General features: G+C 48.8%; 1 protein-coding gene across 1 annotated transcript in view; it reads right to left on the bottom strand.

The window, feature by feature from the left end:
- The window catches only part of LOC147662959 (uncharacterized), a 174,223-nt gene that overhangs the window by 5,010 nt on the left and 142,994 nt on the right, over positions 1-26,219 (bottom strand). Inside the window, exons 3-4 of the mRNA XM_086950760.1 lie at positions 6,688-6,783; positions 3,238-3,281 (exon numbers count right to left, since the gene is read on the bottom strand). Of these exons, the coding sequence (XP_086806886.1) occupies positions 3,238-3,281; positions 6,688-6,783 (140 nt within the window). The remainder of the gene's footprint in view (positions 1-3,237; positions 3,282-6,687; positions 6,784-26,219) is intronic.

The raw sequence follows: 26,219 nt of genomic DNA, 5'->3' as shown, positions 1-26,219 counted from the left end.
GTACTCAGGGGGCACTTGAACCCCCACACCCACATCACTGCAACTCCAAAACACCAGGCCTGTGAGTTTGAGTGAAGCAGGTGCCCCTGGGAGCGCTATTAAAGTGCAGATACCACAAGAGAAACATTCCAAACATTATGAGAAATAATTTATAGCAGGAAGAGCTCATCAGGTTGAAAGAATCATGATTCCGTCGGTCTGACATGGACCATGGAAATGCCAGCATGCCAAGGCCCTTTCCAAAGAGCTGGAGTTCGGGTCCCAGTGTGGCAAGGCTGATGGGGGAGAGAGACACGCGCTGGACAAGATCCCTCCTTGCCATGCCCCAGAGAGCTGGACAACTGGACACCAAAGCACTTATGGGATTTTGGCCCAGGGGAGGAATGCAGGGCATTCTTGCCCTTTCTGCCGGCGCATGCGCCGTTTCCGCTGCTTACGGCCAATGCAGGCGCTGTGGTGGAAGGGCGCCTCCGTTGCATGCAGGATTGATCTTATGCAGGAAGGGGACCTTCAGGCTCAGAAACAGTCATAAGAGGCCGTTTCCTCTCCGTCTGTGCTGCAGAATGAAGCACTTATCGAAAGAGGAATAAACGAGGAGAAAGAAGCATATTTTGCCTCATGCTCCGCACCTCAGGGGGCGCACGGATCTGGCACTTCTCCAGGTTTACATGATTTTGTTAATCTGGGGCAGCGTCAAATTCCATGGGTTTGCATCGGAAAACACGCTGCAACGCCCATGGAACGCCGCCCGCGCGCAGAGTAAGGTGATGCAGCGATTTGCGTCTCCTTACTCGTGATTATGCGGTCACTCACAGCCATGCAGGCGGCTTTGAATGGTATCATGAATGTGATTCAGAGCCCGCGTCACGCCTGTAACACTTAGGGGCCTATTATGATTGCGGTTTTCCCGCATCCTCCGGGCCGGCGGTGGCTAGAAAGACCCACCGCCAAATTAGGATGGCTGGTCGGTCTTGCAATCTTTCCGCAGCTTTTCCGCCGCGGTTGCCTTCCGACCGCGGCGGAAAAGCTTTAACATGGCTGGCGGTGTCTATCACACACCGCCAGCCATATTAGGATGGTGTAGAATGTATGCTTTTCCACGGCGGCTTTTCCGCCATGGAAAAGCATACGGACCGTCACTTCGGGGGCCCGTTGCGGGCCCCCTGGGTGAAGGGGGGTGGGGGGTGCACATGGGGGGTACCTATGGTACCCCCCTGCATTAGCGTGAACAAAGCAGCAGGCACTGCGCGGTGCCTGCAGCTTTGTGCACGCAAATGCTGTGCGTGCAATTTTTAACATTGCGGCGGGTGCAGCTTGAAGCTGCACCCGCTGCAATGTTAAAGACAGAGGATGTGACCGCCACCCTGGCGGTCACATCCTAATCTGCACGGAGGGAACGCCGCAGCCCATGCGGACGGTCCCTCCTACTCTGAGGTCGCGGACGGACTCAAGTCCGCCAGCGATCCTAATCGACCCCTAAATGTGGTGCAAAAGTGACACCGGGCTCACCTAAAGCAGCCCCAGTGTTTAATTTGAGCCAGTGGTTGCTGGTGGGGGCCACAGGCACCTATGTTTGGGGACTGGCACTTATTTTTCATCAGCGACATTCTCCGAAAGCACGAGGGGAAAGGAGGAGACAGCGAAAGACAGAAGCCGTTATAATGGAGAAGCAGGGACCTGTGAAAAAAAGATCATTGCTTTGTGTTCTGTAAAGATTTACCATTTGTAATGCTCGACCGTGTAACTACTTTGGTAGGATTTTAAACTTCTGTAACTTACATGTAATGGAACATTACTATTGTAAAGTGCTTTAGCACCTTTGGGTAATGTCAGCGCTATATAAATGTGCATAAATAAGAAATATAAAGGGCCAGGAGTGCCGGTAGTCGATTAAAGGGCCATGAGGTGGATTCCAGCCTGTGCTGCCTTGGTTTTCGGCGCGCTGAGTTGTAATAGCGCCGGTCGCAGGCTTCTAAGCACAGCTTTGGCATGAGTGCTCAATCTTTTACAAATGAACAGCTGCAGACTCCTTTACAAAGCACTAGAAACCTCAATGAACCACTGGAAAAGGAACACGCCCACCGCTTCTCAGCTTGAAACTCATCCCAAACAATCTACTAAAACAGAGCAGGAGCCCCCCACATCTCCCAATCAGAAGACACCTTCCAGAACATTCTCACTGCAGCAACCACGTGCGAACTCTTCGGCGCCACATTCAGCTCCTCCCTAAAGATGGCGTAAGAAAGGTGCGAGGACGCGCACGTGACCCCTTCGGCTCCTGCCCTCACCTGCCTCCTCTCTCCAGAAAAGATATTCAGACTCCTTGGTTAGAACCAATCCACCCCTTCCTGGGCGGGGCCTCCTTGCAGGACCCCCCAGGAGGAGCTTGACCCTCCCCCACACCACTCAACATGGAACGACTGACCATCAGGACATTAATTGGAACAGGTCTTCCCTCATTCTACCTGAAGCCCAGACCTAGGGACTCTGCCAACAACCACAACATCACCAACACTCCCACAAACCACTTACAACTAAAACAAGCATTGGCAAAGTCAATAGGTCACACTATTTTGAGAATGCAGGCAGTAGATATAAACAATTTCACAAACGTCTGGAGGTACAAGCAGTAACAACCAGCAGCAGATCCACCCTAATATGCCTGAAGAGCAGACAGCCTGAATATCTGACATCTGAGATAAGCCGCCTGGTTCCACACCGACAGAACTGCTGAAAAAGGTCCTGGTGACACTGGAAGCGATCCTTAAAATGAAATCTGCCCTTGCTGCCAGTGCTGCCCTCTATTCCTGCCAGCCTCCACCAACCGATGGACAGCAGCAAGGAGAAGCGCTACCACTGGAAGTCCAGACTCAGTGTAAGCGCTATGAAGGACCCCAGGTATGATGAATGTCAGATGTGGTCTTGGGCTGCAGGGTGCTTCCCTGTGCTTGAAGGAAACAAGACATTTGATATAAATCATTCATAAGCTGGTTGGATAGCTCTGAGAATGAAACCCTGACCACCGATAGAAAGCGGTGGTGTGTCGGCATCATGAGCTTGAATCCAGAGAAGGGGGAGACTCAGCCTTTCATCCTCCCTGTGGTCAGAAAATTGAAAACCGCCAAGTAAAACACTACCAGAAGGTTGCACCAGAAGGGGTCAGGACACTGGTACAAAAATGGCCATTTCAGAAAAGGAACGGGAGAGCAAGCGTGGAAGTAGAGATCCTTTCCTTACCTGCTCTTCCTGTATGATTCTTTTCTGCTTCGGTCTTAGGGCACCTGTATGAGGGAGGCAATCAGATGAGATGTGGTTAGGCTGGTCTGTGGCATTACATCACAACTCCTGGAGCTCTGCTGTGTGAGACACACCTGAAAGAAGATAATTAACAGACCCTCCTTATGATATTCTCACAGCTGTTACTTGTTCTTGTCTCCTAACCACAGCCCTGAAGCCTAGCTCTGACACCCAGCTGTCAACGCTAGCCCTCAGCCTCAGCCCTGGCACAAGCACTGTAGCCTAGCCCTCAGCCATAGCCCTCTACCACAGCACTGGTGCCTAGACCTCATTCCAAGCCATCAGCCATCAGCCAGCCCTATCACTGAACCCCATCCTTCAGCCCTAGCCCTGAACCCCATCCCTCAGCCTTAGCCCGGAACCCCATCCTTCAGCCTTAGCCCTGAACCCCAGCTCTCAGCCTTAGCTCTGAACCCCATCCTTCAGCCCTAGCCCTGAACCCTGTCTTTCAGCCTTAGCCCTGAACGCCATCCTTCAGCCTTAGCCCTGAACCCCTTCCTTCAGCTTAGCCCTGAACCCCATCGTTCAGCCCTAGCCCTGAACCCCATCCTTCAGCCTTAGCCCTGAACCCCATCCTTCAGCCTTAGCCCTGAACCCATCCCTCAGCTTTAGCCCTGAACCCCATCCCTCAGCCTTAGCCCTGAACCCCAGCCCTCAGCCTTAGCCCTGAACCCCATCCTTCAGCCCTAGCCCTGAACCCCATCCTTCAGCCTTAGCCCTGAACCCCATCCTTCAGCCTTAGCCCTGAACCCCATCCCTCAGCCTTAGCCCTGAACCCCATCCCTCAGCCTTAGCCCTGAACCCCATCCTTCAGCCTTAGCCCTGAACCCCATCCCTCAGCCTTAGCCCTGAACACCAGCCATCAGCCTTAGCCCTGAACCCCATCTCTCAGCCTTAGCCCTGAACCCATCCTTCAGCCCTAGCCCTGAACCCCAGCCCTCAGCCTTAGCCCTGAACCCCATCCCTCAGCCCTAGCCCTGAACCCCAGCCCTCAGCCTTAGCCCTGAACCCCAGCCCTCAGCCCTAGCCCTGAACCACATCCCTCAGCCTTAGCCCTGAACCCCAGCCCTCAGCCTTAGCCCTGAACCCCATCCTTCAGCCTCAGCCCTGAACCCCATCCCTCAGCCTTAGCCCTGAACCCCAGCCCTCAACCTTAGCCCTGAACCCCATCCCTCAGCCCTAGCCCTGAACCCCAGCCCTCAGTCCTAGCCCTGAACCCCAGCCCTCAGCCCTATTCCTGAAGCCTAAGCCTCAGTCATAGCCCTCAGCCTCAGCCCTGGCACCTACCCTCAGCCCTAACCTTAACCCTTAGCCCTAGTCCTGATCTCCAGACCTCAGCCCTAGCACTGACGCCTAGCCCTCAGCCATAGCCATCAACCCTACCCCTGAACCCTATCCCTCAGCACTAGCCCTGAGCCATAGATCTGTGACCCTAGCTCTGAAGCCTAGTCCTCAGCCCTTACCCTCAACCCTAGGCATGAAGCCTAGCCCTCAGTCCTAGACATGAAGCCCTCAGTCCTAGCACTGAAGCTGAGCCCTCATCCCTACCCTGGAAACCGCACAGATCTTTCCTAACAGTTTTGCGTTTCTTGTCCTCTACAAATGAGGACGAACCCTCCCTCAGTGTTGACAGCAGGGGCTCCATCAGAGGCAGCCTAGCTCTAGAAGTGGTGCCTTACCACATAAAGTATGATAACCCCATGACATTGACATTCACCAGCTGATGAAGAGTGCGAGTGCCCGGCCAAACATCACTACGGGGCTGTGCTCCCTGCCGCCCCACCAGGTTCACACCCATCCTCAGAATCACTATGGGGCTGTGGTCCCTGTCGCCCCACCAGGTTCACACCCATCCTCAGAATCACTATGGGGCAGTGCTCCCTGCCGTCCCACCAGGTTCACACCCATCCTCAGAATCACTATGGGGCTGTGCTCCCTGCCACCCCACCAGGTTCACACCCATCCTCAGAATCACTATGGGGCTGTGCTCCCTGCCGCCCCACCAGGTTCACACCCATCCTCAGAATCACTATGGGGCTGTGCTCCCTGCCACCCCACCAGGTTCACACCCATCCTCAGAATCACTATGGGGCTGTGCTCCCTGCCGCCCCACCAGGTTCACACCCATCCTCAGAATCACTATGGGGCTGTGCTCCCTGCCGCCCCACCAGGTTCACACCCATCCTCAGAATCACTATGGGGCTGTGCTCCCTGCCACCCCACCAGGTTCACACCCATCCTCAGAATCACTATGGGGCTGTGCTCCCTGCAGCCCCACCAGGTTCACACCCATCCTCAGAATCACTATGGGGCAGTGCACTCTGCCGCCCCACCAGGTTCACACCCATCCTCAGAATCACTATGGGGCAGTGCACTCTGCTGCCCCACCAGGTTCACACCCATCCTCAGAATCACTATGGGGCAGTGCACTCTGCTGCCCCACCAGGTTCACACCCATCCTCAGAATCACTATGGGGCTGTGCTCCCTGCCGCCCCACCAGGTTCACACCCATCCACAGACCAGCCAACCCAGCAGCAGATACTAAGAACAAAGGAGCACAAGTGCTTATACCCGAATGTTGGCAATCAATGGTAGCGTAGCCTGTGCCGAACCATGTGCTGAGGACGTGCAGCAGGGCACGAAGCACTCACAGGAGCAGGACTCGCCCGAGGTCCATAAAAGACCTGAGCAAAGTTGTTGCTTCTTATACAAACTTTCTTTGTATGTTTGCCTCTCGATTTTGTTAAATGTCTCTAATGTATGAGTGATGAGCAGCTGGTCTTTAGAGTGGGGCAGCTAGTGCTTCAAACACAGTGATCATCTCAGGTCGTGCAGCAACAGACCCCTGGCTGCCAAAAGTTGTTCAACAACACAGCACAGACAGATGTCTGCTTTAGACATCACCTGTATAGCGTTTTTATTGCATGAAATATTATGTATTCATCTGAAGGGGATAAAGTGCCACAAAACACAGAACAGCACTTCCGAGACGGTGTCCGCCCGACATCGTAATAGGCCCCATAGTATCTGTCTTTTACTTTGAAACAGAGGAATGGGGTCCTGATTCCCCTGCTTGCTTTAGAGTTTGTGGTACCTTTGTTACGGCCTCCTCAATTCTTCACGAAGGTTCGACTTCTTCAGCTCTGGAGGATTCTGGGTCATTGTCGTTGCTCATCTGCCCCCTCCCCATCTAGATGCATCACTTGTTCTTGTTTATTGGTTATAAGTAAAGCGCCGTATATCGCCTTTGGTTTTGGCAGCGCTATGTGAAGATGTAAAATTAATCAATTGAAAGCACCTTATCACTGATTGTTCATCTGTGCAAGTGAACATAGTGATGACACAAGACCCCCTCCTCTCCAACCCGCATTGCTATCTTGCACACTTACAGTAAAGCGCCACAAGGAGCAGGATTAAGGCGCTACACCCTCCAGCGGCAGAGCCCACCAGCATCACAAGAATTTGTCCTTTTACAGGGTCTCCATCTGTTGAGTAAAAAGAAAGGGTTAAGTATGTAGCACATTCTGAGCGAGATCCACAAACGTGGGGTGGTATCCGAAGAGGTCCACCAGCCAATGGCCCCAGCCGGAGACCCCCAACCCAAGGCCCCTGCTGAGGGCCCCCAACCGAGGGCCTCCAATCGAGGCCCGCCCAGCCAAAGACCCCAACCACTGCAGTAAGAAACAGTACATTTATACTAACCTTTATGTACAGATCTTGATACCATTGATGTTTTGGGGGTCATTTTTTGTAGGCTGATGTTGAAACTGGATATTCTGACATATATCAGTGTGTGAGGAGCACCCCTGTGAAAGGCACCATAGACATATTCTAGACTCACGCCCTTCACTGGATGGAAGATTTATGGCCTTGGTATTTTAATATCTTCCATATATTCCAAATAGATGTATTGCAGAGACAGCACAGTACCTGCCTACAGTCCAGGCAGTCAACTCCCCGATGTTCCATATTCTCAATCCAGAACCAAACTGGACATCATTACACTTAGAATGATAAAAACCCTCTTAAAGAGACAATGAACTGAAAACAGACAACAAGAACACATGTAACGCAGCTATCCCCTTACAAACAAACCCCAACAGATGACACAAAACAAGACACAATAAAATAAGGTACACTACACAAAATCCATAAACTTCGCAGGAGGCCTCCTGTCCCAACTATATCCTTTGATCCTAAAAGCCACACTCTCATTAACATTCCTTCCACAAGCACTCTCACACACCTCTCCTCTACTCTTGCAATCAGCCACTCTCCTGACATTCCACACTTTACCATCTTGAGTGACCACAATGTTCTTATGTACCTTGACTGCTCTCATGGCTTTGCCAAATTTGGGCTCATTTTTGGATACCTGGTCTGTGCACCTTGATCCAGTTTCCAACCTCAAAGTCGGGAACTATGGTTTTCCATTTAATATAAAACATGTGTCTCATTTTCTCGTGCTTCTTCTCAACCTTCACCACAAAATCCTCTTTAACGACAAACCCCTCCTTGTCCAACTGCTTCTTTTTGAACCACTAGGGACACAGCTTAGTTACAGGATCCTTACTTTTAAGCAATTTTGAACGGACTAACGTCGGTGGTGGTAAACGTCATGACATGATACAGCCACAACTTTTCCCTGAGTTTGTCCTTCCATTCTCTATCAAAATCTCTTGCCCACAAAATGTTTTGTTACATGGTTGAAACGTTTCACTTGACCATTACCACTAGGCTCATACAGGGCAGTGCTCACATGATGTATGTTGCAAAATCTAAGAAACTCATTTCTTGCACCCTCAATTGTACAGCATTGCCTGTGATGAGACGGAGGTCCTCATCCTCCGCTCCAACCCGTCAGCCTGGGATGACTCCTGGTGGCCAACGGCACTGGGGGGAGCCCAACCCCCACCGACCACGCACGCAACCTGGGAATCATCCTCGACTGAACGCTCTCAATGACCAAGCAAGTCAACGCCGTCTCTTCCTCCTGCTTCAACACCCTCCATGCTCCGCAAGATCTACAGATGATCCCGACAGATACAAGAAAGACAGTGATCCAGGCCCTCGTCAGCAGCAGACTCGACTACGGAAACGCCTTCTACGCGGGAGCCCCGACCAAGCTAATCAATCGACTACAACGCATCCAAAACACCTCGGCACGACTGGCCCTCGATGTACCATGACACGGCCACATCACCCCCCACCTCAGAAACCAACACTGGCTCCCCGTTAACAATAGGATATCCTTCAAGCTCGTCATCCACGCACACAAGGCACTCCACAAGACCAGCCCAGCCTATCTCAACAGACAGCTCTCCTTCTACACCCCCAACCGCCAGCTACGCTCCGCCGACCTCAGACTTGCCACTGTCCTGTGCATCTGAAGAACAACCACCGGCAGGAGATCCTTCTCCCACCTCGCCGCCAAGACATGGAACACCCTCCCACTGAGCCTACGACAGACCCAAGACCTGCTGACCTTCAGGAGGATACTAAAGACCTGGCTGTTCGATCAGAAGTGCCCCCCTCACCCCCAGCACCCTGAGACCCTTGTGGGTATGTAGTGCGCTTAACAAATGACTGATTGATTGATTGATTGAAGAGGACCTCAGGAACACCTTCCCCACCAAAAAGCTCTTGGAAAAACTCAGAAACTGAACCTGTGGTGACATAAGATACAAACATAACCTCTGGCCATTTAGAAAGGTAATTCACCATATCTTACACTCATGGGGTAAGAAATGGAAGCGAGTAGAAATGTCAAAACCGGCTTTCTGCCAAGGAAACTCAAGACACTCGACCGGAAATAAAGGAACTGGCACTAATTCAAGCATTCTTTCATTGTCAGCACACACCTCACACGTACAACCCTATCAAAAAGCCTCTCCAACCCTGGTCACCAAAAGATTTCCCTAAGCAATCTCTTCATGGATGACTTGCCTAGATGACCTTCATGAGCTAGCATCAAAATACGATCAAGTAATCCAATGAGTGGAATACATTTTCCACTCGTAAACAACAATCCTCCCTGACCTTACAGCTCCTCAGATATCCTCCTGTAAGGATACAACTCCGCAGGATCCTGCCACCTTCTCAAGCAGCCCTCCTTCACATACTCCCACACTCTCAAAAGTAAAATATCATCATTTGCTGCAGCCTTCCACATCCCTTCATTCACCCCTTCAAACACCTTGGGCATGACATCAGAAACACTGGCAACCACTTCTGTCCCATGTTCTCTCTCACTTCCCTCCTCACTACTACTAGGAAGCCTCAAAATACAATCAGCAGTGACGTTTTCCTTTCCAGGAACATATTCAATTCTGTAATTATAATATTGAAGTCTAGACATGAGGCTGGCAATGCATGCAGTAGTACAACCACCCCCACCAACTGTTTATGATCTGTCTTAATGGTAAAACAAGAGCCCCAAAGATAAATCCTCAAATGCTCTTCAGCCCACACAGCTGCCAAGAACTCCCTTTCAATTGCTGCATCCCTACGCTCATCTTCACTAAGAGTATGTAATGCAAAAGCCACAATTCATTCCTCACCCCTACATTTCTGAGATAACACACTCCCCGCTCCATAAAGATTGGAATCTACAGTAAAAATGCCCTCTTTATTGACATAGAACGGCTTAAGAGTAGGAGCTTTGACAATCTCTGATTTCTAAATCAAAGGCATGTTGATGTTCCTCGGACCACTTAAATTCCACACTCTTCTGAGTAAGTTCCCTTAGAAGCTCCATGTTTGTTCAAAATCCTTAATCAAATTGCTGTGACACTCGCAGAGTCCAGAAAATGAGAGCTCATTTTCTTTGTTATGAGGTGCAGGGACATTAACAATGGCATCCACCACTGACAGCTTTGGCATGACACCATCCTTTTACAAGATATAACCCAAATACTCCATTCTTCAACAACTTACACTTATCCTCCTTCAAGGTTAAACCCTGCTTTCCAAACTACGCACAAAATGTCTTCAACTGCTCCAACTGTACTTGCTTATTCTTTGAGAAGACCAAAATGTCAACATGAAAGCACTTAACAAATGTTTCCATCTCCTTGAAGATGTGGAACATTGCTCTCTGGAAAACGGATGCTGCCAGCACCTGCAGAATGGCATCCTCTTGAATTGAAATAATTCTAGAGTTATGAAAGCAATCAACAATGTAGAGTCATCACTCAATTCAATTTGATGGTATGCTGAATGCAAATCCAGTGCAGAACACACTGTTGCTCCTTCTAACATACTAACCACCTCATTGACATTGGGTAGAGAATGGAAGTGTTTCACATTGTTTGCGTTCAATACTCTGAGATCAACACATACTCTCAGAGATTAATCAGCCTTGTGGGCCAAAACTATGGGAGCTACCCATTTAGAAGATTCTAACTCCTCAATAATTTCCCCATCCAGCATGTGAGTACACAATTGAGCTTTTCGTGCAAACCTCTCAGTTTTTAATTAATGTGGTTTGCACCACTCCTAAATTTGATACAATGAGTGCATTTTTGCAACTTTCTTAACTTACTTGAAAACACATTAGGAAATTGCAGCATAAACCAGTGAATTTCCTCTGGATCGCCTACAGCTAGAACAGGTACCCTGCTGGGTGGATTTAAAATAATTCCTAGCTTCCATTGATCCCTCGACCCCAAAACATTCACTCCCTTTTTGGCCACGTATAACTTAATATGAGCCACTTTACCTTTGAACACTACATCCAACTCCATAAAACCTTCCATCTCAATAGCAGACCCATCAGAACTCTGGGTAATAACATCAGATTCCTTCAAGTCACTCAAAGGGTTGACTCCATCAAACCTCTCCATAAAATATTTCACAGTAATTATTGTCCACGATAAACCAGAGTCTGCTATGAGCTCTAGTTCCATATTGGACACATGAACTTTGAATCTGGGAGGTTTAACCATTTCTCCTTCCCATTCTAGGTTAGTAAGGGATAGTACAATTCCCTTCTCCACGTCAGTATCAGCTACACAAACACACTTTAAGCATGCAGTCTCCTTAGCTACAACAACTTTACTACGGGACATTGCCATTCCTTTCTTCCTCTCACTTTTATACACACACACGAAAAATGTCCCTAGCTCCCACAAATGCTACATTTTTTCCCGAATAGTTGGGCACAAGGGTGACTGGTCTAAATGGTTTGGACTACCACACCGATAACAAGTGTTAGATTTTTTATATCTCTTTCCCACAGGTACCCGGTGGCCTGAATATTCTGAGACAGTACATACTTCATCAGTAGGCTTTGGGTTCTTGGAGACACCATCCTCTACAGACTTCATCCAAATCTCAGGCTGCTCTATGGCTTTTGCAGTAGATACAGCATCTTGTAAATTCAAATCCCCCATAACCCAAAGTCGTTCTTGTACCTTTTTAGGTCTCGCCTGGACATCGCATCCGAAGGATGCGTCCAGGCTGGAGACTTATAGTCGTCTGACACGGGGGAATGAGGGACACAAAACTGTGACGAGCGGCTGGATTGAGCTGCGTGCACGCGCGTCAACATTCACGCATGCGCACATCACAGCCACACGCATACACAGCACTCACGCATGCGCACATACACACGCATACACAGGCACACCCCCGTCACCTACACGCATACACAGAGACCCCTCCACACACACCAGCCCCTCTCCTCTCGGCTCCACACACACGCACACGCATTTACACTTACACAGACACGCAGGCACCCAGACAGGCAACCCCCCCCCCGTCACACACACGCATACACACAGACTCCAGGACACATACACATACACACACACATGCACGCTCACACACATACACAGTCCGCCGCCGCGCGCGCGCATACAGATGCCCCCCCCCCCTCCCCAACAAGGCGAAGCCCCACTCACCGGCATCCTCAGTGCAGCGGCTCCCACCGGCAGCAAGACTCTTCTTCCCTTCTTCGGCACCGGGGCGCAGGGTAGGCTCCTGCCTGCTCCGGTGCGCCAAACAATCGCGGCTCTTCCGTGGGAGGCGGGGTAGGCTCCCGCCCTCCTACTTCCGGTTGTCCCGCCCGGCCTGCCTGACTTCCTGGTCGCAGGCCAGGGGCTGAGCAACCGTAGTGGCGAAGCGAACCTGCCCTGTGAGGTGGCCTGATTGCTGTGGCGGAGCCGGAATCGCGGCGCGACAGACCGAGCCCGGGCCTCATTCAGGTGCGGAGAGAGGCGTCCGCGAAGTAGCAGCAGCTCCGGACTGAATTCCGGCCGCCTTTACCAAGATGGCGGCCGTTTGAGTGAGGTTCCGGACCACAGACGCGGAGACCGAGGGAGAAGCGGAACGGGTCCCACCCGCGAGGCACGGCGCTTGGTGGAGGTGCTACCCGGGAGCGGAGAGCGGGGGGATCCCTTCACCTCCCCCCCCGCACCCCTCCCCCTCCAACGACGAAAACCGCGGGCGCTTGGATCGGCGGAGCTGGTCCGTTCCCGCAGGCAAGATTGGACGCCTACAACGGAGGTGAGCCCAGGAGTCAAAAGCGGAGGAAGGGACCGCTTGGGGGGAGGCCTTGCGCCAGTGGCCTACCGGTCCGGTGCATACCCCCGAATTCCCATTAGTGCCACCCGCATCGACGGAGGTGCCCTCTCCCCACCCCCCATACACACATTCCCGCCTGTGGAACGGCCGGTGGGGAGGACACACGAGACACGGGGGCAGGCGACAGACTACGGGAGGCACCAGCAGCGGAGGCTGACCCCGCCAGGGACGACACTAGCAAGGAATCGGGGCCACGCAGGGAAGGGAGAGCAGAACGATCACGAGAGCGGCAGGGGGTGAGACTTCGGACATTGCCCCCCCTCCCCCTACGTGACAAGGCACACAGCCGAACGGGGAAGAAGGCCCTGAAGCAGCAGTGGGGATACTAGGAACTGGAAGAAGAGATAGTGCCCCCCCCCCACCCCCCCCCTGCACCAGGGGTCATTGTGAGAGGACAAGCGCTACACGGGAGAGGGCCGGACCATATTCACGAACCGGGCGGAAGGAGAAGGGATGAGATAGCCACCTCAGCCAACCCTGACCTCAAGGGCCACACGGAGATAGACCACTTGCAAACGCACAACACGCCCCTGCTGGCAGAGACCCGCCTGGGATAGCTCCAAGGGACGGGCTTCGGAGCGACTGAAGACTGAGCACAGGGAAGAAAGACACCTGGATACGACGAGGGGGGTGGCAGGATCGCCCCACCCGGAACCCTGAGGTGGGTGCAGAACCAGACAAGCCCGATACTGTGCGTGCAGAGTGACAGTGAGTGCGGAGTGACAGTGAGTGCAGAGTGACAGTGAGTGCAGAGTGCGTGCAGAGTGACAGTGCGTGCAGAGTGACAGTGAGTGCAGAGTGACAGTGAGTGCAGAGTGACAGTGAGTGCAGAGTGACAGTGAGTGCAGAGTGACAGTGAGTGCAGAGTGACAGTGAGTGCAGAGTGCGTGCAGAAACAGTGAGTGCAGAGTGCGTGCAGAGTGACAGTGCGTGCAGAGTGACAGTGAGTGCAGAGTGACAGTGAGTGCAGAGTGACAGTGAGTGCAGAGTGACAGTGAGTGCAGAGTGACAGTGAGTGCAGAGTGACAGTGAGTGCAGAGTGACAGTGAGTGCAGAGTGCGTGCAGAGTGACAGTGGGTGCAGAGTGACAGTGAGTGCAGAATGAGTGCAGTGACAGTGAGTGCAGAGTGACAGTGAGTGCAGAGTGAGTGCAGAGTGACAGTGATTTCAGAGTGAGTGCAGAGTGACAGTGATTTCAGAGTGAGTGCAGAGTGACAGTGAGTGCAGAGTGACAGTGAGTGCAGAGTGACAGTGAGTGCAGAGTGACAGTGAGTGCAGAGTGACAGTGAGTGCAGAGTGACAGTGAGTGCAGAGTGACAGTGAGTGCGGAGTGACAGTGAGTGCGGAGTGACAGTGAGTGCGGAGTGACAGTGAGTGCGGAGTGACAGTGAGTGCGGAGTGACAGTGAGTGCGGAGTGACAGTGAGTGCGGAGTGACAGTGAGTGCGGAGTGACAGTGAGTGCGGAGTGACAGTGAGTGCGGAGTGACAGTGAGTGCAGAATGACAGTGAGTGCGGAGTGACAGTGAGTGCGGAGTGACAGTGAGTGCAGAATGAGTGCAGTGACAGTGAGTGCAGAGTGAGTGCAGAGTGACAGTGAGTGCAGAGTGACAGTGAGTGCGGAGTGACAGTGAGTGCGGAGTGACAGTGAGTGCGGAGTGACAGTGAGTGCGGAGTGACAGTGAGTGCGGAGTGACAGTGAGTGCAGAGTGACAGTGAGTGCAGAGTGACAGTGAGTGCAGAGTGACAGTGAGTGCAGAGTGACAGTGAGTGCAGAGTGACAGTGAGTGCAGAGTGACAGTGAGTGCAGAGTGACAGTGAGTACAGTCACTCAGCACCACCACATTATCACTCAGAACCACCACAGCATCACTCAGAACCACCACAGCACCACTCAGCACCACCACAGCACCACCACAGCATCACTCAGCACCACCACAGCACCACCATAGCACCACTCAGCACCACCACTGCATCACTCAGCATCACCACAGCCCCATTCAGCACCACCACAGCATCACTCAGCACCACCACAGCACAAATATGTTCTCTCAATGTTTCAAGCTTTATTACAAATGTCACAAAAAGATGTTAATATTTCACTTCTGTTCTTGGATTTTGTTACAATAAAATACACTGAACATAATCTTCACAAAAGTTATTTACAAAAGTTTAAGCTATTGCCATTATAAATTACAATCACTTTTATTAAGTATTAAAAAAAATTAAAAGCCATTGTTATTTGTAATATCAATACATCTAAGTCACGTAAATACAAATGTTGCATGACAAATGCTATAGGTGTCACATTTGCGAAAGTTATAACTATTGGCATTGTAAATGACAAAGCTATTAATTTAGCTATTTTCAAAACCAACACATAAATGAACATGTGGTGAATTTCCATTAAAATATTTGACTTTTTTACTAAGATAGTATTATACTGTTTTATGCAAACAAAATTTAGATACTGCATAAATAACTTTAATAAAACATATTTTATATGAAGCTTTTTATGTAAAAAAAAACTATAGCATAAAGCAAAAAACAATTGCCATTTACAATGCTAATAGCTCAAACTTAAATAATGCGAGACCTATTGCATTGCAAATGCTTGTTAACATTTACTATAATTTTATCTCTTATCATTTCTTCTGTTATGGCATCAAAATTGCAATATAAATCAAGACTACGAAATGCAGTCAAGAAAACATCAAAGTTCTCCCCATCACATTGGTTTCTAGTACATAACTTGTATCTACTCAACCCCAGACTCGAAGAGGGTTTAAACCTTAGCTCCATTCTTAGATGAGCTTCCTCAAAAGCATTACGCTCCCCTACACCTTGAGGTGGTAAATCCCTAAAATGAACTGACCTTTCGAACAACAAACAATAGAAGAGGATATTATTTTTCCTTTCAGCACCCACTCTATCCCCACCAATAGCCTTCATGTGTGTGAGAAACACCTCCTTCCACCTTACCCAAGGTAGAGGAGGGTAATGTAGCTGGTGGCTCAAAGTGCACGTTTCAGACAGTATGTGAATGCATATAGGTAGCTATGATGATAACCCGATGTAGATGCTGCAAAACGGTACTGTAAAGATTATTATAAACCAATGTCAAAAGCTGAGATTCAGCGGTAAATATTAGCCCACACTGTTTTAAATTGCTGTGTGCATCAGTGGTAAAGCAACTCACTGTGAACTTTGTAAAATTGCTGTGTGTATCAGTGGTAGATAAAGGCTCCCTGTGCTCTGGGTGGTTGTTATATTCCATAAAGGTACCTTAAAGAGGCGCAGGTAACATCACAACCTTTCACCTATATTCTTCCCTACATTACATACATAACGGTTCTTAGGCACTGACCTTTTACCTAGATACGACCCTGCATTCAGAACGCAGGTTTTTCCCTGGTTCGATACTCATACATTATGCAAGAGGCTTCTGGGAAGCACAGCAGGACTCACAGCAGGATGAAGATCTCCTGTGTTATATCTATGTTAATGTCCAAGCCCAACGCCAGCCTTTAGGACGACACAGTAACACAGCAAGGTGGGACCCCTGGAGAGACCTGTGGGTATATATACATCATGTCTTGCTTAGAGAGACAGAGAAGACCGTGAATTCCCGGCTGACACACTGACCAGAGACGCTGAGGTTCCTGTATGCTGATGCTCCAGCTAGCAGTGGTCTAACATCCCTAGCGGGGTGTCCAACTCGAGACCAGGACAGGGTCCCACATTCTCTAATGCTCAGGTAATGAGGTGGACTAGATCCTAGAAGGATTCTTGGCATAACACCTACAAAGATGCTAGGTACATTTATATATATCTAGTTAGGAAGATATTGTAGGAGTACACACTTTCCTATCATGTATTCTATGTACTTGTATAAATTCATGATTTCTGCAAGATGGTAGAACTATACCATCGCTTCACTTTTGTAGTATTGCTAACCATATATCTTGGTTACTGTCTAAGGGTTTTTGTAGCTCATATATTCTACACTGGAATAACAACTGTTCAATAAATATCTATTGAAACGTCCAGACTGTTTATTCTGTGTATCTCTGAAGCAAACTAAGTGAGCACAAGACACTGAGTGAAAAGTTTTATATGGTTTCCACGATCCTGGGGGATCAGGGTTGCCATGTTCTGAGGCTGGCAGAAACTTTTTTTTTTTTTTTTTTTTTTGTTGCAAGACGTTTATTAAGTACCGTTAAGTGTACACAGCATTCTGCCACAACCCGGAGGCCGGCTGCTATAGTACAAATCATCAATGAAAGCAGAGTAGTCAATCAAGAGTCCCCATATGCAGTGCTGTAGAACGGCGCATCAATTCATTAACAGTACATAGATATTAAAAGCACATCAATTCGTCTCACTTTTGTCATTTTGTTGATGAACTAACAGAACAGAAAAAAAAAAACCTAAGCATGTGCAATACATCATTCACAGTAGGGGTGGATCCCACGTGGCAGCCAAGCGGCCGGTGGACAGACACAATTCACAGTAGGATGGGGACAGCAAGGGCAGCGGGGCATGGACAAACAACACAGAAGGAATAAAGTGCTATATCGGGTCACGGGCTTCACTTAAGACTCCGGAACATCTCTACATCTCCCCAGGTCTGCCCCAACAATACATCGGCACAGCAACTCTATCTCATGCATCATCAACAAGTGGAGAATCTGTTATCAAATAGCATTGTAGCGGGGCCCAGATATCCGTGGGCCTGGAGGAGGGAGGCAGCAGTTCAGCATACGTATGTAGTTGTTACTGGCAATACACCAGGTCACCCATCCACTCCTTAAACTTAGGTGCCCTTCCCCTTCCCCATCTACAAGCCACTCTGCGTTTGGCCAACAACAGAGCCATCGCCACATACTTGCGGTGGGCCGCCTGCAGAGGCTCGACATACCCTAACAGAGCCATTACAGGGGAGGGTGTTACCGTCATGTTTATCATTGTGGAAAGCGCCCAAAACACCTGGTCCCAGTATTGATATACCCGTGTACAGCCCCAAGCAAGGTGCAGAAAATCAGCCCCAGGAGTCCCACTTCTGTCACAGGTATCATTATCCCGCAGCCTGAATTTGTGTAAGCGTGCCGGCGTGTAATACAACCTATGTACGAATTTGTAATGAATGATCCTGTACCTGCTGCTGGAGGAGATGCGTTCCGTCTGCTGCAAGCAAAATGACCACTGTCAGTAAGGGGTACAGGCAGTTCCCTATCCCATTTCGCCCTTGCAGCAAGCTCAGTGTACTCTACATTTGCACGGATCGACCTATATAGTGTAGACACAAGTTTGCAGGGGTTCTCAAATTGTAGTATGTGCTGCAATGGGAGCAGTACAGGGGGCTCGTGTGGGAAATCCGGCATAATCGCCTGCAGTCCATGTCTCAATCGCATGTAGTAAAAGATCTCTAATGGTGTCGTTTGTATTCCCTCATATACGTGGTCTTTGGTGCGAAACGTGCCATTGCTATATAAATCTCCCCACGTGCGGACACAAATTTTCGTCAGCAATTTCTGAAAGCCAGTTTCCTGCAGTAGCGGCAGTTGTGGGTGATATGCCAGGGGAAGGAGGGGGGCATAAATCAAGTGCAGGCCCAACATCTCACTAATACGCAACCAAGCTGTGACTGTGCTAGACAGCGTGTTGGGGGTCTTATCCCTCCCCTCCACTATGGTGTACAGTGCTCCCTCTATTGGCGTGGGGTGTGCTAGCCAATGTTCAGCTGCCAGCTGAGGCATGTACCTAGGTTGTCTCACCCAGAAATAGGCGAAGTGTGCCTGGGCTGCCCGAAAATACAGTTCAAAATCAGGCACTCCAAACCCGCCCTGAGCATAAGGCCTGGTCAGCACCTCCCATCGGAGCCTGGGTGTCTTCCCCCCCCACACCAATTTGAGCATTTCGGAGCGAAGCCGCTTAAAAAAATATGCACCAGGATAGAAGGGTATGTTGAGGAACAAATAAAGCAATTTAGGGAGCACAGCCATCTTAACAAGGGAGGCCCTCCCCGCCATAGAGAGGGGAAGTGTTATCCATCTGGAGACATGATCACTGACCCTATCTATTGCCGTACCATAATTAGCCCGCATGAGCGCCTCCCTATCTTTCTCAATGTGAATACCCAGGTACTTAAAGTCCCCTTCACACCATGTAAGTGGATAGTCAAGTGGGAATGCACGGGTGGAAGCAGTGAGGGGGAAAATACAAGACTTGGCCCAATTGATTTGTACTCCTGAGAGGGCCTCGAACCTAATAAATTCCCTAAGCAACGGGTGCAAATTATCGCCCGGGTGCCGAACATATAGCGTGATGTCATCTGCGTACATGGAGATGAGGATCTGCCTCTGAAAGCATCGCAGTGCACTATCCTTATGGTGTTGTCGCAGCTTAGCAGCGAGAGGTTCTGTGACTATGGCAAAGAGGAGGGGGGATAGGGGGCACCCCTGCCTAGTCCCCCTGGAGATAGTGAATTCTGGGGAAAGCTGCCCATTAACAAGGACCCTGGCCGTAGGGCGCATATACAACAGCCTTATCCATGAAACGAAAATCGCTGGAAAACCCATGCGTCCCAGCACTCCAAAGACATAATCCCACTCCAGCGAGTCAAACGCTTTAGTGGCGTCTAGGAATATGGCTGCCATGGGCAAATCCTCATGGACCGAGTCATACACTGAGAAGAAGGTGCGAAGGTTGTGGGATGTCGCCCTGCCCGGGACAAAGCCAGCTTGGTCGGGAAGGATAAGGTTTGGCAACAGAAGACTTATGCGCGTGGCGATGAGTTTGGCAAGAATCTTCACATCACATGTCAGCAACGAGAGGGGCCTATAAGAATCGCAGTGCGAAGCAGGTTTCCCGGGCTTAAGCAGGGAGATAATGAGCGCAGTTCTCATGGACGCGGGGAGGTGACCCACTTCCAAGGCATCTTCGTACACTTCCCGCAGTACTGGGGCCATGAAGTCTATGTATGTTTTATAAAATTCAATGGGATGCCATCGAGCCCCGTAGCTTTACCTGACTGCATGCTCATGATGGCTTCCCGGACTTCATCTAGCTCAAACGGGGCGCTCAAGAAGGCTCTCTGAGAATCACTTAACCACCCCAGTGTCACATCAGTTAGGTAGTCGTCTAAGGACAGTCTCTCTGCCCTAACTGAGGTGTACAACGTGCTATAATGATGAACAAATTCATTCAGTATTTGCGTGGTATCTCTGAGCAGCAGGCCCTCAGCAGTTTCCAACTCTAGGATGACAGTGGGCGTACGCATAAGCCTAACTGTAGTAGCTAAAGCCTTCCCAGGCCTCTCACCTTCCCCATACCTTCGTGCCACCCAATACTTGTGCCTGAACTTCGCCTCGCGCGCAGCCTCATCTGAGTATTCAGTTATCATATCTCATATCCCAGCAAGCGTGTCACCATCCGGGTGTACACGGAGGGCCTCTTCCACTCGCCCCAGCCTAGCTTCTAGGGCCTTCAGTCGATTCAGTATAGCCTTAAGGACTCCTGAGCCTTTCGCAATGCAGAAGCCTTGCAGCGTAACTTTAAATGCATCCCATATGGTCTCAACATCCCGCACAGAGTCCTTATTGCGTTTAAAAAAATCTAAACATTCCTCCCGGAGCTCCTCCCGAAACTCCTCATCTAAAAGCATCAAAGGCTGCATACGCCATGTTGTAGCAGGGGGGCCCAATTCCGCCCCTTTCAGGGCAATATGAACCGGGGCATGATCAGAATATGTCCTGGGGAGGTGCCGCGCACACGTCAGTGAGGCATAGAGGTGAGCTGTTAGAAAAAAATAGTCAAGCCTAGCCCAAGATTTTGCCTGCGCAGTGAAGTGTGTGCCCTCCCCCTTTGGCCCACAGTGTGCGCGCCATGCGTCTATGAGGTGATTTTCTTCTACAATGGCACGCAGTACCTCCTGCCCTTTCGTGTAGTGATGCGGGGCCTGGTGTGAGCGGTCCAGAGTCGGGTTAATGGCCACATTAAAATCTCGGCCCCATATAATGTGTTGTGACTCCGTCTCCACTATTGCAGCCTACAGAGTTTCAAAGTAATGTGGGTCATCCACGTTAGGCCCATAGCAGCAGGCAAGGGTCACTGTCATGCGCCCCAATCTGCCCCATACCAAACAGTATCTCCCCTGTGCATCCGTTTTTGAGCCAGCCATATAAAAGGGCGTAGATCTTTTAACCAGAATCACCGTGCCCCGTGCATAAGAGGAATATGAAGAGAACGCAGCGCATGAGGCCCACCTGCTACCAAACGTATGTGGTCTGTTAGGTGCAAAGTGTGTTTCCTGTAAAAAGGCTATGTGTATTTTGTGGCGGTCCAGATACCCCAGAATGTGCCTCCTCTTTCTATGATCTCCCAATCCCCTCACGTTCCATGTGAGTACATTCAGGCAAGTGTCTCCCATACTTGCAGTCTACGGTATAAATGAAAAATCAAGACCCCCCACAATATGAAAGGACAATCCATGCTTCCGCCAGCATGCACGTCGTGTGGCAGCCATTCTGACCACTCCCTGCGGCCAATAGTCCCACCCTCTGTATTACCTCCAATGCCCCACCTCACCTGTAAGCAGGTAGGTGTTCTAATAAGTAGTAGTGCACATGCTAAAAAACCAAACCAAACTGTGAAGTCAGAACAATCCCAGGTCTCCCATCCACTGAGGCGTATATACAATCGTCTAGCAAACAGCTCATCGGACATGCCCCAAACATTAGCAGTGAGTTAACAATGGGGTATACCCTAAGAACTCTCTGACCTGGGTCAGTGAACATAAGTACGTATGAAGTGGTCAGGTTCTATGGATTCTTGGTCAGGAACTAATCATAAATTACTTTTTTCAAAACGGAATTATTTAACATACAGTCCCAAGGTGTAGTACACAAAACAAATTTATTGCAACATTATTGTAGCATTATGATTAACACGAAAGCATTAGAAAACATGAAAGCTAAAGAAGGACCAATTACTTCATTGGATCAAAAGAGGACTAAAGGACGTAAGTCTCAAATATTTTCTTCTATAGCAACGTTATATGAGGACAAATGTTAAACATACAGTGTATATAATGAATATTTACATAGTGCGCTCAAGGTGACATGGAAAAGGAGACAGTTAGGTAGGTTGGGGGTGAATGGGTAGAGGTGAGGACTGGGTAAAGGGTGTTGTGATCTTAAAACAATCACAGTGGTTAGAAATGCAACCTTTACAGACTAATTTAGTTCATTAGTTCCATTCATTTCTTTAACATAGGGTACGTGTTACTCAATGGGTTGCTTCCTATGTTAAGAAGGTCGGATGAAATCAAGTCTACGTTTCGACCCCTGAATAATGGGTTGATTGGAACCTCAGGCTGGGGTCTTCTTCAGGACGGGTAGGAACAGGAGCGCCTAAAGGTTAATATAATATTTTTAGAAAGGGGAATAGTATCCGTATATTCGCAGAAAATCTGTGTAATTACCAAGGGCTCAATTAGAAAAATGGGCTTCTTACTTCATATAGGGCCGTCCAGTGGCCTATTGAAAATGGACCTGCGTTGGTTCCATAGTGGTGTAGGAAGCCTAGAGGTGTATTAAAATGGAGATTTTAGATGCTGAATACTGAGCATATGTGCTCAAAAAAGAGAAAACCATCGGTGGACACTTACTGGGGCGTCGATGGGTATCCAATCAAAATGACACAATTTCAGATCAAGTTGCGTCCGGGTATAATGGATTAATCTGTGAATAGAAGAGACAGGAGTATGTATAAGTTACCCTGTTTATGTGGCATTGGAAGGTAGTGTTGACAATATAAATATAAATATAAACCCGGCATGGTTGTGGTGACAACCCATGCTAGATTGATCCAGGTATCAGGGTAATTACGTATGATATACGTGGTCACGGAGCGAACCAGAACGGGGCAAAAGACTTTAGAATAACCAGTATTGCCTCGTATGGATACTGGCGTCACGGAGTGAACCAGGTTGATCCAGGTATCAGGGTAATTACGTATGATATACGTGGTCACGGAGTGAACCAGAACGGGGCAAAAGACTTTAGAATAACCAGTATTGCCTCGTGTGGATACTGGCGTCACGGAGTGAACCAGAACGGGGCAAAAGGCTTTGGAATAACCAGTATTGCCTCGTGTGGATACTGGCGTCAGCCTGTATAGTACAATAGGGCCCATAACAGAAACCGCTTCTCAAGTCTAGAAACGTATCGGTTACCTTCTCTATATTTCAATTTTCGGTTGTCCTCGGAGCTGCCTCGGGAAAGTTGCTTGTTGCAGCGCTGCCCGGTCGCGAGTGAAGCCGCGAGGTGCAGGCGCTGAGTGTTGGCTGGGGGCTCGGCGGGATCCACCAATCAGGTGGCTGCCTGGGCCTGCACGTTGGGGAGCGTCTAAAAAAGCCCTATCTGAACGGGCGGTTTCCTACGTATGCTAGCACAGCAAGGGAGCGGATGCATTAGTAGTACTCAGTTTCGAGTATTTTAAACAATATTCTGTTGAGGCAAGACGGCGTTCAACACTAAATGTACACCGGCCCAGTAAATCCAAACACTGAATGCAACATATATACATGGAATACATGTCAACCCAGTAAATACAAACGCTGAATGCAACATATAGGTATGGGACAGGGCACTGTCCAACACAATATCTTTGATGGGAAAATTATACATATTATATTGGGAGCACACATTAAAACACGGCGGGGTATGTAGAAAGCCCGTGTGTATGTACTAGCGTAATTCACAAAGCATCCATGAATGCATCGTACATAGGTGAGTCATACCATATCCGATAATTGTTCATAAGTAAGGCAGTGGATATTCATGCAGAACAAAACATTAACAAACGTAGAAAATTATGTGAGACCCACATGAATGTTCTAGGGTTATTCACAGTTGATCAGAGCCATTTGGGAAAAAGTTACATCAATTTCGTTGAGTCCATTCTGTACAGAGTTAAATCTCTGCATCCATTTGCATTCACGTATGTTCAAGACAGAATCGAGATAACCTCCCCTGGGTCCCAATGTGATTTTTTCTATAACCACCCACTTAAGGGATTCAGGTGTGTGATTTAGTGCCTGAAAGTGTTCTACCAGGGGTGCCCCCATGGTTTGACATCTTATTCTGCTACAGTGTTGTAGTACCCTGTTTTTTATTTTTTGCTTGGTTTGGCCAATGTAAATTAGGTCACATGGGCACATGATGGCATATATCACACTATTGCTATTGCAGTTTGTCAATGTCTTTAGATCAATGGTGACATTATTATGTGTGAAGCTCTTGGTTTCTATACATAGTGCACATGCCTTGCAGTTACTGCATTTGTAGTTTCCAATAATGTTCGGGAGGTTCCACATTGATTGAATAGTGGGCGCTGGTGGGGTGTCTAGCATAGAGCGGACCACCACATCTCTGATGCTTTTAGCTTTTTTAAATGCATGCATTGGTGGTTCTGGGACTTCAATCAGGTCTGCTATAATGTCCCAATGGCTATTGATTATCTTGCGAATCTGATTGCTTTTGCTGCAAAAAGTTGTGACACAGATCATTCTATTGGCTGGGTTTGGACGATTCCTTGGTGCGAGTAGTGTCTCTCTATCATTGAACCAAGCCCTTTTGCGTGCCCTTTTTACCAATCTCCTGGGGTATCCTCTTTCCAGCAGTCTGTAGATCAAATCGTCTGATTCTGCAAAGTAATCCTCTTTCAGGGTGCAGTTCCTCCTGATGCGAAGGAATTGCCCAAAAGGCAGGTTATCACGAAGAGCCCGGGTATGGTGACTGGTATAACGGAGTAAGGTGTTCCTTTCGCTTGGTTTCCTGTATAAGGTGGTATGGAGCATTCCTTCTCGTTCCTTAATGGTAATGTCTAAGAAGTCAATGAATTCATTGCTGTGCTTTGCGGTAAATTTGATGTCTTCCGATTGGGTGTTGAGCCATTGAGTAAATTCAATTAGGTCTTGGTTCTGTCCTGTCCAGATCATAAAGATATCATCAATATATCTGTGGTATTCAGATATATTGTTCACAAAGGGATTGTTGGATGACAAGATGGTGTGCTGTTCAAAATCACTCATATAGAGGATCGCCAGGTCTGGAGCAAATGCTGCCCCCATGGCCCTTGCTGTGCTAGCATACGTAGGAAACCGCCCGTTCAGATAGGGCTTTTTTAGACGCTCCCCAACGTGCAGGCCCAGGCAGCCACCTGATTGGTGGATCCCGCCGAGCCCCCAGCCAACACTCAGCTACCTGGACTGCTCGTAATTGACGTCCCGTGCCCGTGACTGACAAATAACTTTGAACGTCTGGAACAGTATCGCGAATTGAACAAATTACCAGAACCTGTTCACTGCAATACTGCTGTATGCACAAGTGCTTGACACTCAAAATTGAGTGGGCACACTGCCCGCTTCCAAAAGAAACTAGCGGATGCTGTCACTAAAGCCTTAAATTGTCGTGACTTGGAACTAAAAAAGGGTCAACCATTGTATATAGTACTACTCCGTCCTGATGATGGTCTTGTAAATGATCAAGATAAGACCGAAACGTCGACCTACCTAGTCCAATTCTGCACAGTTTGATTTGTATCGACATTTGATTTTCTCCTGATTAATAGTGGAAATCTAGTTATCACCTTTGTTTAGCAGTCTGGACTGTTTTCTTGGATATAGTATAGGAAAAATAACCAATACCTTAAATATCCATTGTATATCTTTGTATGTACCCTGCCTAATTTTACAGTTCATTTTTTGTACAGAACTACTCTTTGTCTTGAATTCAAAATAATAACCTTTCAGACAAACAAATTATCCTGGTTTCATGTTTTATTATTCATTTACTGTACCCATGATGTTAGTGTGGTAACATCCTTTGTTTCTCAGTGTTAGAAACTTTTAACTTTATTGAACAGCCGCTGATTAAACTCAGATTTAGGTACTTTGATTGCCTTTCATCAGGTCCTAACTAGTGCTGCAACTTCATACAAATAAAATCCCTTGCTGGCCATCTCATATTATACTAAACTCTGCCCGAGCCCGCAAGGGTATATTGGGTTACTCACCTTTCTAAACAGTATCCACACGAGGCAATACTGGTTATTCTAAAGTCTTTTGCCCCGTTCTGGTTCACTCCGTGACCACGTATATCATACGTAATTACCCTGATACCTGGATCAACCTGGTTCACTCCGTGACGCCAGTATCCATACGAGGCAATACTGGTTATTCTAAAGTCTTTTGCCCCGTTCTGGTTCACTCCGTGACCACGTATATCATACGTAATTACCCTGATACCTGGATCAATCTAGCATGGGTTGTCA

Source organism: Lissotriton vulgaris, unplaced genomic scaffold (assembly GCF_964263255.1).
Source record: "Lissotriton vulgaris unplaced genomic scaffold, aLisVul1.2 SCAFFOLD_1996, whole genome shotgun sequence".
NCBI lineage: Eukaryota > Metazoa > Chordata > Amphibia > Caudata > Salamandridae > Lissotriton > Lissotriton vulgaris.
This window is presented reverse-complemented; position numbering and strand designations above follow the sequence as displayed.